The following is a 14592-nucleotide window of genomic DNA, read 5'->3' as shown; positions in this document are numbered from 1 at the left end:
CAGTGCAGCGCTGCCTCAGTACTGACCCTCCGACAGTGCAGCGCTGCCTCAGTACTGACCCTCCGACAGTGCAGCGCTGCCTCAGTACTGACCCTCCGACAGTGCAGCGCTGCCTCAGTACTGACCCTCCGACAGTGCAGCGCTGCCTCAGTACTGACCCTCCGACAGTGCAGCGCTGCCTCAGTACTGACCCTCCGACAGTGCAGCGCTGCCTCAGTACTGACCCTCCGACAGTGCAGCGCTGCCTCAGTACTGACCCTCCGACAGTGCAGCGCTGCCTCAGTACTGACCCTCCGACAGTGCAGCGCTGCCTCAGTACTGACCCTCCGACAGTGCAGCGCTGCCTCAGTACTGACCCTCCGACAGTGCAGCGCTGCCTCAGTACTGAATCTCTGTCGGAGGGTTAGTACTGAGGGAGTGCTGCACTGTTGGAGGGTCAATACAGACAGAGCACCGCACTGTCGGAGGGTCATTACAGAGGGAGTACCACACCTTTGGAGGCTCAGTACTGAGGGAGTGCTGTACTGTCAGAAGGTCAGTATTGAGGGAGTGCTGTACTGTCAGAAGGTCAGTATTGAGGGAGTTTGGATTTGCCATCTTTTGGATGAGATGTGAAACCAAGTCCACGCCTGCCCCCTCAGTTGGACAGAAAAGATCTCATGCCCACTGTTTTGAGGAAGAGCAGGGCTGTTCCGCCCCGGTGTTCTGGCTGATAATCATCCATCATTCAGCAGCCCTAAAGGAAAAACAGTTGGTCTGGCCATTTATCTCTTTGGTGTTTGTGGGATCTTGCTGTGCACAAATTGTTTGCTGCATTTCCCTACATTACAACAGTGAGTACACTTCAGAAAGTACTTCATTGGCTGTAAAGCACATGGTCAGGCCATGAATCCGGCAGTCTGTTCTTCCCCAGAGAGTGTCGTGATTTTCACCTTCATCCTGATTCAAGTTGGAATGTTGAGTGGGAAACTTTAGAAATGATCAGTTGTAAGTTGCACTCATTTTTTAATTTGCTTTCAGCACCGGATGAGACCCGAAATCTCCCAGTTAATGGTCCCAACCTTCTACTCGAACCTTAGAGATCACAGATCAGTGTCACTATATGAAGATATCAAGGTACGAATCTCAACAACACTTGGGCAACACAACACAAAGCACCTTATTCATTCATTATGGAATCCGACAGCACAGAAGGAGGCCATTTGGTCCATCGTGCTTGGGCCAGCTTTTTGAAAGAGCTATCCAATAAGTCCGTCTCCCCTGCTCCTCCCCCTGCAAATGTTTCCTTTTTATGTATTCTATTCCCCTTCGTAACTGTAAACCTGGATGAAATTCAAGAGGATATTAATGTTATATTTTCCCCAAAGCCCACCCTCCCTTCTTCTAAAGATAATGAAAACTAAAGCAGAATACTAACGAATAACAGAAAACACAGGGAGACACTCAGCCGGTTAAGCAGCATCTTTGAGAGAGAAAAACTGGGTGAACCAACCCCACGACCTGTACCACCTAGAAAGGATGAGGGCAGCAGTTGCATGGGAACACCAGCACCTGCAAGTTCCCCTCCAAGTCACACACCATCCTGACTTGGAACTATATCGCCGTTCCTTCACTGTCGCTGGGTCAAAATCCTGGAACTCCCTCCCTAACAGCACTGTGGGTGTAGTTACACCCCAAGGACTGGCAGTTCAAGAAGGCAGCTCACCACCACCTTCTCAAGGGCAATTAGGGATGGGCAATCGTTACAACTGAGGTGGGAGGAGTGCGTTGACTTTTCTAGTTCCACTTCTCCACAGGTCACAACATAGATTCAAATATTTACCCAGTTACTGATTCGTTCAATCATATCCTCTACTCTTTATCCCAGAATAAAATACACCAACCAGGTTTCTTTAATAATCAACAAAATTATCAGTTTATTATCAAACAAGGCTTATCCAGTAACGAAGCAAAGCATTAACACACCGATTGAAATATGAAAGTTCCCTTTTTAAATTCCCCACACACACACACTGAAAAGTATACAGAAATTCTCTCTGTAGAGCTCTGTTACAAAAAAAAATACTTTGCCCAAATACTTGCTACTCTTTGAAGATAAAAGAGAAGATATGGAAAGATGTTAGTTGCCCCATTTTGGTCTGGCATCCCAAATATGCCTAAACGGCTGTCACTGGGATCTTTCTAAAGCAGTTCTTTTCAGGCAACGTTGAGGATCAGTTTGGCAGGCTTTCTGGGAGAAATGCGGCATCAGTTTCTCTATTTCTTACACTTGATTCTCAGTAAGTTCTCAAAGTGATGGAAGAGGGTGAGCTGACGGTGACAACAATCATATTTTGTTTGAAATGATGAGTTAGCCCCTGAGTGTTTTTAGGGTCAAATAAACAGACAGTTACAGGTTTTCTTGTAGGATATTAACTATTAACAGGATATTAACTATTTATTGAACAATATTTATTCCCCAAAATGTTTGCAACAGCACTCACGCACGCATTCACTCTCGCATCCAAGAGAAGATAGATAGAAGGTTAAGGGTAAGAGTTCAAGGTACGGTAGATGTTCATGGTTTACTGGTAAACCTTCTAAGTAGAACAGTCTCTTTTAAAGATAAAGGCCTGGGTGTTTGTAGTCTTGAACTTGTTGAGGTGTTGTAGATTTCTGGTGGTTAAGATTTCAGATTGGAGGTGGTGGTCACTTTCAGTTCTCTGCTGCACCAAGTTGAAGTGTAGAATTAGCAGCAGGGCTTCTTCTTGTTTAGGCTGGATCTATCCACAGCACCTGGCTGGACTGTCTTCTGTGATCCCTTCCTCTCTCTCTCTCTCTCTCTCTCTCTCTCTCTCCAGAGGGTTATCTTTTGAGGTCAAAATCCATCAAATTAGAGTCTCTGTTGGTTGACACATGGCCTTCTCCCCTGGTGTGACCACACAATGGACCAGGATGTGGAATCCATGGCCTTCCATTAATGTCTGGATGAGTATCATTCTGTTATTGATGTGTCTACTTTACACCTGACCTTCATCGACTATCTTGCAGCACATTGTCCACTTTTTCAAAAATGAAAAGTCAATTTCAAAGAGTCTACATTGCATGAAGTTTGTATCTTAAAAGTAGGAATATGATATGTCTTTACAAGGCATGACAACAGATATCAGATGATTGGTAAAAGAAGCAGAGGCGACATGAAGAAAATGTTTTTTATGCAATGAGTTATTAGGATTTGGAAAGCGTGATGGAAACAGATTCTATCGTAGCCTTTGAAAAGAGAATTGGATAAATACTGGAAGAAAGAAAAAAATTGCAGGGATATGGAGGAGTTGGGATTGTTTTCCTTGAAGAGAAGGTTGAGAGGAGATATGTTTTTTTTTATTCGTTCATGGGATGTGGGTGTCGCTGGCTAGGCCAGCATTTATTGCCTAGCCCTAATTGCCCTTGAGAAGGTGGTGATGAGCTGCCTTCTTGAACTGCTTGGGGTGTAGGTACATCAACAGTGCTGTTAGGAAGGGAGTTCCAGGAATTTGACCCAGCGACAGTGAAGGAATGGCGATACAGTTCGGTTAGGATGGTGTGTGGCTTGGTGTTCCCATGCATCTGCAGCCCTTGTCCTTCTAGGTGGTAGAGGTCATGGGTTTGGAAGGTGCTGTCTAAGGAGCTTTGGTGAGTTGCTGCAGTGCATCTTGTATATGGTACACACTGTGCATCGGTGAAGGGAGTGAATGTAGAAGGTGATGGATGGGTGCCGATCAAGCTTTGTCCTGGATGGTGTTGAACTTCTTGAGTCTTGTTGGAGCTACACCCATCCAGGCAAGTGGAGAGTATTCCAACACACTCCTGATTTGTGCCTTGTAGATGGTGGACAGGCTTTGGGGAGTCAGGAGGTAGTTACTCGCAGCAGAATTCCTAGCCTCTGACCTGCTCTTGCATTTATGGGGCTGATCCAGTTAAGTTTCTGGTGAATTTTAACCCCCAGGATGTTGATAGTGGGAGATTCAGTGATGGTAATGCTGTTGAATGACAAAGGGAGATGGTTAGACACTCTCATGTTGGAGGTGGTCATTGCCTGGCACTTGTGTGGCACGAATGTTACTTGTCTTAAAAATCCCAACTGGTTCAGTCATGTTCTTCAGGGAAGGGAACCTGCCATCCTTACCCAGTTGGGCCCCAAACATGACTTCAGCCGCAAACTATGTGGTTGAGCCTTAAATCTTCAGGGGATTTAGGGATGGGCAATTAAATTCTGCCTTGGCAATGTTGGCCACGTACTAAGAATAAATCTGATCAGCGTGGCTCTGAGCAATTCCTCTGAGCATGTGCTGGGCTTGGGAGGAGGGACAATTAACCTAATTTCCCAGTTCCCTTCAGTTAGTATGCGGCTACAGCAAGTGATTAGGAAGGCAAATGGAATGTTGGTGTTTAATGCAAAAGGAATGGAGTATACAAGTAGCGAAATTTTGCTACAGTTGCACAGGGTGTTGGTGAGACCACATCAGGAGTAATGTGTACAGCTTTGGTCTCCTTACTTAAGAAATGATATAATTGCATCAGAAGCAGTTCAGAGAAGGTTAACTCAATTGATTCCTGGGATGAGAGTGTTATCTTATGAGGAAAGGTTGGGCCTGTATCCATCGGAGTTTAGAAGAATGAAAGGTGATCTTAGTGAACCATATAAGATCACACGAACATATGAATTAGGAGCAGAATTAGGCCATTCGGCCCCTCGAACCTGCTCCACCATTCAGTAATATCATAGCTGTTATGTTTGTGTCTCGAATTCCACACTCCCATCTACCCCCGATTAACCTTTTGATTCCCTTGCCTAACAAAGAATCTATCTCAAACAGTGGCACAGTGGCGCAGTGGTTAGCACCGCAGCCTCACAGCTCCAGGGACCCGGGTTCGATTCCGGGTACTGCCTGTGTGGAGTTTGCAAGTTCTCCCTGTGTCTGCGTGGGTTTTCTCCGGGTGCTCCGGTTTCCTCCCACAAGCCAAAAGACTTGCAGGTTGATAGGTAAATTGGCCATTATAAATTGTCACTAGTATAGGTAGGTGGTAGGGAAATATAGGGACAGGTGGGGATGTTTGGTAGGAATATGAGATTAGTGTAGGATTAGTATAAATGGGTGGTTGATGTTCGGCACAGACTCGGTGGGCTGAAGGGCCTGTTTCAGTGCTGTATCTCTAATCTAATCTAAATCAAATCCACAGATCCTTCGATGATGAAAGAGATTGAGAGTAAGGTGAAGAGAAAGTGTGCTTGTATGAAAGGAATCTGGCAGCTAATAAAGGGAATCCAAAAGTCTTTAATAGAAAAGGATGGTAAAAGGAAGAGTGAGGCTGATTAAGGAACAAAAAGGGGATTTATACTAGAGGCAAGGGGCATGGCTGAGGTATTAAGTTAAACATTTGAATCTGACTATACCAAGGCCGAAGATGCTGTGCAGTTCATGGTGAAAGAGGAGGTAATTCAGGGACCTGAAGGGTTTACAATTGATGAGGAGGTATTAGATAGCCTAGCTGTACTTAAAGTTGAAAAGCCACCAAGAACGGATGAAATGTATCCAAAGACACTGAGGGAAGTGAGAGTGGAAATGTGGAGGCACTGACCATTCTTTTCCGCTCTTCCTTAGATTCAGGGGTGGTGCCAGAGGACTGGAGAAATGCAAATGTTACACCCTTGTTCAAAAAAGGGTGTGGAGATAAGCCCAGCAACTACAGGCCAATCAGTTTCACCTTGGTGGTGGGGAAGCTCCTAGAACTGATAATTTAGGACAAAACTAATAGTCACTTGGGCAAACGTGGGTTAATTAAGGAAAGCCAGCATGGATTTGTGAGGGAAAATCATGTTTAACTAACTTACTGGAGTTTTTTGATGAAGTAACATAGAAGATTGATCAGGGAAATGCTGTTGATCTGGTGTACATGGACTTCCAAAAAGCGTTTGATAAAGTGCCGCACAACAGACTTGTGAGCAAATGTATTGCTCATGGAATAAAAGGGACAATAGCAACATGGATATGAAATTGGCTGAGTGACAGGAAACAAACAGTAGTGGTTAATGGGCTAGAGGAAGGTTTGTAGTGGAGTTCCACAAGGGTTGGTGTTAGGACCCTTGCTTTTCCTGATATACATTAATGACCTAGACCGTGGTGTACAGGACACCATTTCAAAATATGTGGATGATTCAAAACTTGGAAACATTGTGAACTGTGAGGAGGGTAGTGCAGAACTTCAAAAGGACATAGACAGGTTGGTGGAATGGGCAGATGAATTTCAATGCGGAGAAATGTGATGTGATTCATTTTGGTAGGAAGAACGTGGAGAGACGATATAAAATAAAGGGCACAATTCTAAAGGGGTGCAGGAGCAGAGGGACCTGGGTGTATATGTGCATAAATCATTGAAGGTGGTAGGACAGGTTGAGAGAGCGGTTAATAAAGCATGTAGTATCCTGGGCTTTATTAATAGGGGCATAGAGTACAAGAGGAAGGAGGTTATGTTAAACTTGTATAGAACAGTGGTTCAGCCACAACTGGAGTATTATGTCCAGTTCTGGGCGCTGCACTTTAAGAAGGATGTGAAGGCATTGGAGAGAGTGCAGAAAAGATTCATGAGAATGGTTCCAGGGATGAGGAATTTCAGTTATGAAGATAGATTGGAGAAGTTGGGACTGTTTTCCTTGGAGGAGAGAAGTTTGAGAGGAGTTTTGATAGAGGCGTTCAAAATCATGAGGGGTCTGGACAGAATAAATAGGGAGAAACTGTTCCCATTAGGGGAGGGATCGAGCAGAAGAGGGCACAGATTTAGGGTAACTGGCAAAAGAAGCAAGAGTGACATGAGGAAAAACATTTTCATATAGCGAGTGGTTAGGATCTGGAATGCACAGCCTGAGAGTGTGGTGGAGGCAGGTTCAATCGAGGCATTCAAGAGGGAATTGGATTGTTATCTGAAAAGGAAGAATGTGCAGGGCTATGGGGAGAAGGCGATGGAGCGACACTAGGTAAATTGCTCTTTCGGAGAGCCAGTGCAGACACGATGGGCTGAATGGCCTCCTTCTGTGCTGTAACATTTCTGTGATTCTTGAATTCTATGGTCAGTGATTACATATTAACTGGATAACGTTCAGGGGAATGTCCCTCAATTCATATAGTAACAGAAAACACTTCACAGGGATATGGGCCTCCCGTTTTGGGGAGACTGGAGAAAGAGATTGTACTTAGAGTGGAGAAGGTTAAGAGGAAATTTAATTGAGGTGTTCAGAATCATGAAGGGTTTTGACAGGGTAAATAAGGAGAAACTGTTTTCACTGGCAGGAGGTCAGTAACCAGAGGACACAGATTTGAGGCGGTTGGCAAAGGCACCAGAGGGAAAATTTAGGAGATAGAGGGAAAATACTGCGGATGCTGGAAATCTGAAATAAAAACAGAAAATACTGGGAATACTCAGCAGGTCAGGCAGCATTTGTGGAGAGAGAAACAGAGTTAACATTTCAAGTTGATGACCTTTCATCATTCAGTGCTCAGCTGCCAGAGATGCAGGGGGAATGTGAGGAGGAACGTTTTTACACAGCGAATGGTGATGACCTGGAACTCGCTGCCCACAAGGGTTGTGGAAGCGGAGACAATCAATGATTTCAAAAGGAAACTGTATGAACACTTTAAGGAAATAAACTTGCAGGGCTACGGGGATATTGAGTGGGGAAGTGGGACTGAATGGATTGCTCCGTGGAGAGCCAGCATGTACTTGATGGGCCGTATGGCCTCCTTCTGTGCCGTAAATGACTCTGACTCTACCTCCACCTTAAAAAATACTCAATGACCCCACCTCCACCACCTTCTGAGGCAGAGAATTCCAAAGTCGCACAACCCTCTTAGAGAAAACATTTCTCCTCATCTCTGTCCTAAAAGGGCCACCCATAATTTTAACACAGTGCCCCCTAGTTCTGGACTCACCCAGAAGAGGAAACATCCTTTCCACATCCACCTTGTCAAGACCGTCCAGGATCTTATAAACGTCAATCGAGTCTCCCCTCACTCTTCTAAACTCCAGTGAAAACAAACCCAGTCTGTCCAACTTTTCCTCATAAGACAACCCGCTCATTCCAGGTATCAATCTAGTAAACCTCCTCTGAACCACCTCCAATGCATTTACATCCTTCCTTTAAAATAGGAGACCAAAACTGCACACAGTATTCGAGATGTAGTCTCACCAATGCCCTGTATAACTGAAGCTTAACATCCTTTTATTTTCAATTCTTCTCATTATAAAGGATAGCATTCCATTAGCCTTCCTTATTACTTACTGTACCTGCATACTAACCTTTTGTGACTCATGCACTAGAACACCTGGATCCCTCTGCACCTCGGAATTCTGCAGTCATTGCCCATTTAAGTAATACTCTGCTTTTTTGTTCTTCCTGCCAAAGTGAATAACTTCACATTTTCCCACATTATACTCCATCTGCCAGATTTTTGCCCACTCACTCAACCTATCTATACTTTCCTACCTATCTTTGTGTCATTTGCAAATTTAGCTACGATGCCATCACTCCCCTCATCTAAGTCATTGATATAAATTGTAAAAAGTTGAGACTCCAGCACAGACCCCTGCGGGACTCCACTCGTCATATCCTGCCAATCAGAGAAAGACCCATTTACGCATACACTCTGTTTTCTGCCAGCTAGCCAATCTTCTATCCATGCTAATATGTTACCCCCCACACCATGAGCTCCTACTTTGCGCAATAGCCTTTTATGTGGCACCTTGTAAATGCCTTCTGGAAATCCAAGTACAGTACGTTAATGGGCTCCCTTTTATCCAGAGCGCATGTTACGCCTTCAAAGAACTCCAATAAATTGGTTAAACATGACTTCCCTTCCTGATTACCTCGAGTTTTTCTAAGTGCCCAGCTACAGCCTTCTTAATGATCAATTCTAACATCTTTCCCATGACAGACGTCAAGCTAACTGGCCTATAGTTACCTGTTTTCTGTCTTCCACCCCCCCCCCCCCGGGTTATATTTGCTACTTTCCAGTCTGATGGAACCTTTCCAGAATCCAGCGAATTTTGAAAAGTTAACACCATCGCATCTACTACCTCATTAGCCCCCTCTTTAAAGACCCTAGGATGAAGTCCATCAGGACCCGGGGACTTGCACAGCTCCATCAGTTTGCTCAGTACCGCTTCCCTGGTGATTGTAATTTCACCAAGTTCCTCTCTTCCTTCCTCCTGATTTACAGCTATTACTGGAATGTTTTTTGTATCCTCTATAGTGAAGACAGAAGCAAAATATTTGTTCATTTCATCCGCCAATTCCTTATTATCTACTCTTAACTCCCCATTCTCACTCTCTAGAGGACCAACACTCACTTTACTTACTCTTTTCCTTTTTAAATACCCGTAGAAACTCTTGCTATCTGTTTTTACATTTCTAGCTAGCTTCCTCTCATACTCTTGATTTCTTTCTCCTGTTTAACCTTTTAGTCATTTTCTGCTGGTCTTTATATTCTGAGCAATCAGCTGACCTGCCACTCATCTTTGCGCAATTATATGCTTTTTCCTTAAGTTTGATGCTTTCCTTAACTTCTTTAGTTAACCGCGGATGGTGGGTCTTCCCCTTAGAATGTTTCTTTCTAGTAGGAATATACGTATTCTGAGTGTTGAGGGGATTTGACAGGGTGCATGCTGAGAGGATGTTTCCTCTTATGAGAGAGACTAGAACCAGGGACACAGTTTAAAAATTAAGGTGAAGATGAGAAATCTTTTCTCTCAGAGGGGCGTTAGTCTGCAGAATTCTCTTCCCCAGAGAGCAGTGGATGTTGAATATTTTTAAGGCTGAGTTGGATAGATTCTTGATTGACAAGGGAGTCACGGGTTATAGAGGGTGGACAGGAAAGTAGGATTGAGGCCACAATCAGATCAGCCATAATACTTCAAATGGTGGAGCAGATGCGAGGGGCCGAATGGCCTAATCCTGCTCCTAATTCGTATGTTCATATGTAATTAGCCAATGGATCACAGGTTGACCACTGGGGAGGACAGAGCCAGCTTTGACTGTGATAGCACCCATAGTTGAATAGCAGGTCGACAGCCACTTTCTCAGCCTGTAAGTACTGAATGAGCAGTGGGATGAGGTGGTGTGGGGAATGTGGGCAGTACCTCAGCAAGCGAGTATTCCGATCAGAGTCCACTCGATACTGACTGTGTTTTTCTCGATCCTCCCCAGGGCCTAGCGACAAATATCTTCTTCATCCAGCATCAGGTGGACGAGGACCGCAGCACCGAGACTCTAAGCCACAGCAATGAGTACGAGGCCCAGTTTCTGGTTGGACTCTGCCAGCACCTTCTGAAGCAGGGCTACACCATGCAACAGCTCACTGTCTTGACTCCCTACACGTCCCAGGTGCTGAGGATCCGTGCATTGGTCCGGGAGCGAGGGATGGCAGAAATTTCTGTCAAGGCCATTGACGACTTTCAGGGTGAGGAGAATGACATTGTTCTGCTGTCTCTGGTCCGCAGTAACCGCGAGGGGAAGATTGGCTTCTTGAAGGACAAGAACCGTTTATGTGTGGCATTCTCCAGGGCTAAGATGGGATTCTACTGCATGGGGAACTTCCAGAACCTACAGCGGAGCCCAGAAGGGCAGATGTGGGAGAAGCTTCTTCACCTGCTGCACGAGAGGGGCCTGACGGGGGAAGGTCTCCCTCTGCTGTGTCCAAACCACTCAGAAGGCCGCTTAATTGTGGAGTCCCCCGAAGACTTTCAGCGGATCCCTGACCGGGTCTGTGACCGTCCGTGCCGCTTCCGGCTGGAGTGCGGGCACCTCTGCAACCTCCGCTGCCACCTGCAAAATCGAGAGCACCGGGGGTACCGGTGCCAGGAGATCTGTGGCCGGACGCACTGTGATGGAGGACACAGGTGTCCCAAGCGCTGTTGGGAAGAATGTGGCCCATGTGAGCAGACGGTGGAGAAGATTGTGCCTGGGTGTGGGCATGGCAAAAGGGTAGCGTGCAGCCTCCCGCCAGAGGCCATCTCCTGTGACCACCCATGCAAAAGGGTCCAGGACTGCGGGCACAAGTGCCAGCAGCAGTGCAGCAAAAACTGTACCGATTTCCTTTGTACGGCCAAGTGCACAGAGGTGCTGCAGTGCGGGCACCCGTGCAAAGGCAACTGCAGTGACTGCATCCAGGGCAGGCTACACCATGGCTGCAATAGAAGGTGTGGGCGGGTCCTTCTGTGTTCTCACCAGTGCAGGGAGCCCTGCACCGACAGCTGCCAGCCTTGCCGCCTGCCGTGCGCCAACCGGTGCGAGCACAGTCAGTGCCAGAAAAGGTGCAGGGAGATCTGCGACCCGTGCCTGAAGCCATGCCTGTGGAAGTGTAAACACCACCGGTGCAGTCGCACTTGCTCTGAGGAATGCGACCGCCCTCGCTGCGACCAGCCCTGTGACCGGACTCTTCCCTGCGGGCACCTCTGTGCCGGCCTGTGCGGGGAGGTGTGCCCAAGGCTGTGCCGCATCTGCCACACACCCATGCTTACGGCTGCCTTCTTCGGGACGGAGGGCGACCCTGGCGCCCGCTTTGTGGTATTAGGCTGCGGCGACACCCTGGAGGTGGGTGGGCTGGACCAGCTGATGGACAGGGGTCCGTCAGAGCTGCGGCCCCTCCGGCTGGAAGCTTGCCCAAAGTGCAAGACCCCCATCTTTTGGCACACCCGCTACAACACTGCCATCAAGAGAAGGTGGCACAGCATCAACCAAGTGAAGAGCATGATCCTGGGCAGCTCGGAAGAGATCGAGGAAAAGAAGAAGCAACTAACTGAGGGCATTCTTGCAGCATCCGTTGACCGGCACTACATAGAGCAGAGGTATGACATTCGAAAGAAAGTTGAAACCTCCCAGTTTCTCCCAGAACTGGTGATACTGGAGAGAGCTCTTGGCATCTACAAATTTCTGGATGTCGTGAGGAAACAAGCCAAAGCTTGCAGTTCAGAGCACCGGCTGAGTTTGGAGTTGATGCTGACCAGACTGGACTGGTGGCTGAGGTCCAAGCAGGCATCCTTCACCTGCCAGCAGCTGACCGAGTGCAGGAACGAGATCACCAGGATATCCTACCTGGCTGACTTGATGCGGTTGCTCAGTCACTGTGAGGCCGGGAATGCAGAACAGTTGGGGAATGTGCTGAGGGCTGTCGATCCACTGCTGAGAAACCTGGCTGGAAAACTGATCGAGGACAAGGAGCAGATCAAACGGGATTTGGAGAAGATCGGGGAGCTCTTCCCCTGCAGAGATCTGTGGATTTCAGAAGAGGAGCGCTTGTCAGAGGGCAAAGATGTGGCGATGGCAAAGGGAGACTGGTACCAGTGCCCCAACGATCACCTGTATGCTGTCGGAGAGTGTGACCCATCAATAGATGGAGCAGCATGTCCGGAGTGCCCACTGATGATCGGAGGAGAAAGCCGTCCTCTCGAGGGGGCCAGTTCTCAAGCTGCTGAAGTGGACGGCAGTTCTTCGGGTGCCAGCAGTGGCTCAGTGGGTAGCTCTCCCGCCTCTGAGGCAGAAGGTCATGAGGCCAAACCCCACTCCAAAAATTTGAGCCCGTAGTTCAGGCTGACACTCTCCGCAGCAGTACAGAGGGAGTGCGGCACTGTCGGAAATGCCATCTTTCAGATGAGACGTTAATCCAAGGTGCAGTCTGCTTTCTCAGGGCGGATGTAAAGGATCCCATGTCACTGATTTGACTAAAATCAGCAGAATTCTTCTCTGCGTCTTGGGAAATATTAATCAACCCAACGTGGCTGAAACATCTCAAAGAGAGAATCTAACCATCTCCCCTTGATGTTCAATGGCATTACCATCACTGAATCCCCCACTATCAACATCCTGGGGGTTACCATTGACAAGAAACTAAACTGAACCAGCCACATAAATACTGTGGCTACAAGAACAGGTCAGAGGCTGGGAATTCTGCGGCGAGTAACTCGCCTCCTGACTCCCCAATGTCCATCCACCATCTACAAGGCACAAATCAGGAGTGTGATGGAATACTCTCCACTTGCCTGGGCGAGTGCAGCTCCAACAACACTCAAGAAGCTCGACACCATCCAGGGCAAAGCAATCCGTTTGATTGGCACCCCATCCACCACCTTCAACATTCACTCCCTCCACCACAGCTGCAGCAGAGTGTATCATCTACAAGATGCACGGCACTGAATGAATAAACAAAAACAGATTATCTGGTCATAATCTCAATATTTTTATTCATTTCATGGGATGTGGGTGTCACTGGCCAGGCCAGCATTTATTGCCCATCCCTAATCGCCCTTGAGAAGGTGGTGGTAAGCTGCCTTCTTGAACCACTGCAGTCCATGTGGTGTCAGTATACTTACTATCCTAATTGGCTTATATCTCTGATATACTGTCCAACAGCATTGGAAAGACAATGGACTCCCCACACTAGGAGGATTGGAGATTGAGAACAGTTCTGCTGAGACGCAAGACAAGTTTTAGATTCCATTGGCGTTGAATAAACAGGATGACTGAATCTCCAAAATGTTTCCGCTTGCTATCTTATGTTTTCTTTTGTTGTTCTGTGACCCGCAATGACCAAGTAAAGGTGCGAAAGGGGTGAAATTGTCAACTTAATGGGCTTTAGATGGGAGGATGCCCCTGAGCTCAGTCAGGCTTATTCAGTCATGGAACTTGACAGCACACGAGAAAACCATTCAGCCCATTGCCCCAGTGCTCTCCCTCTGAATGAGTTCTCCCCTCAGCTCCATTCTCCTGCCCTTTCCCTATACCCTTTTAAATTTATCTTACTCACTTATCTATTTTCCTTTTAAAATCCGTCAGTTTCCGTCTCTGGTTACATTCCATGTCGAAACAACCCTCTGTGGAAGGACATTTGTCACAAAGTCCCATTTTGTCCTGTTACCACTGCATGGCTTTAGTCAGAAAAACATTTGTTGTAAAATTCATTCTTGCAATGTGGGTGTCTGGCAAGGCTGGTATTTTTTTGCCCATCACTCGTTAGAACAAAGAACAAAGAAAATTACAGCACAGGAACAGGCCCTTCGGCCCTCCAAGCCTACGCCGATCCAAATCCTCTATCTAAACCTGTCGCCTATTTTCTAAGGGTCTGTATCTCTTTGCTTCCTGCCCATTCATGTATCTGTCTAGATACATCTTAAAAGACGCTATCGTGCCCGCGTCTACCACCTCCGCTGGCAATGCGTTCCAGGCACCCACCACCCTCTGCGTAAAGAGCTTTCCACGCATATCTCCCCTAAACTTTTCCCCTCTCACTTTGAACTCGTGTCCCCTTGTAATTGAATCCCCCACTCTGGGGAAAAAGCTTCTTGCTATCCACCCTGTCTATACCTCTCATGATTTTGTACACCTCAATCAGGTCCTCTCTCAACCTCCGTCTTTCTAATGAAAATAATCCTAATTTACTCAACCTCTCTTCATAGCTAGCGCCCTCCATATCAGGCAACATCCTGGTGAACCTCGTCTGCACCCTCTCCAAAGCATCCACATCCTTTTGGTAATGTGGCGACCAGAACTGTACGCAGTATTCCAAATGTGGCCGAACCAAAGTCCTA

The 14592-nt window shown here is 47.0% G+C and overlaps 1 protein-coding gene across 2 annotated transcripts in view; it reads left to right on the top strand.

Moving 5' to 3' along the window:
* Positions 1-14144, top strand: part of LOC137351371 (NFX1-type zinc finger-containing protein 1-like) — a 61821-nt gene extending 47677 nt beyond the window's left edge. For both annotated transcript variants that reach the window (XM_068015825.1, XM_068015819.1), the window contains exons 13-14: positions 1021-1116; positions 10217-14144. In XM_068015825.1, coding sequence (XP_067871926.1) covers positions 1021-1116; positions 10217-12592 — 2472 coding nt within the window. In that variant the 3' untranslated portion in view covers positions 12593-14144. The remainder of the gene's footprint in view (positions 1-1020; positions 1117-10216) is intronic.
* Positions 14145-14592: the final 448 nt, after the last annotated feature.

The sequence above is a fragment of the Heterodontus francisci genome, chromosome 2 (genome assembly GCF_036365525.1).
Source record: "Heterodontus francisci isolate sHetFra1 chromosome 2, sHetFra1.hap1, whole genome shotgun sequence".
NCBI lineage: Eukaryota > Metazoa > Chordata > Chondrichthyes > Heterodontiformes > Heterodontidae > Heterodontus > Heterodontus francisci.
Note: the sequence above shows the minus strand (reverse complement) of the source record. Positions and strands in the feature narration are given on the sequence as shown.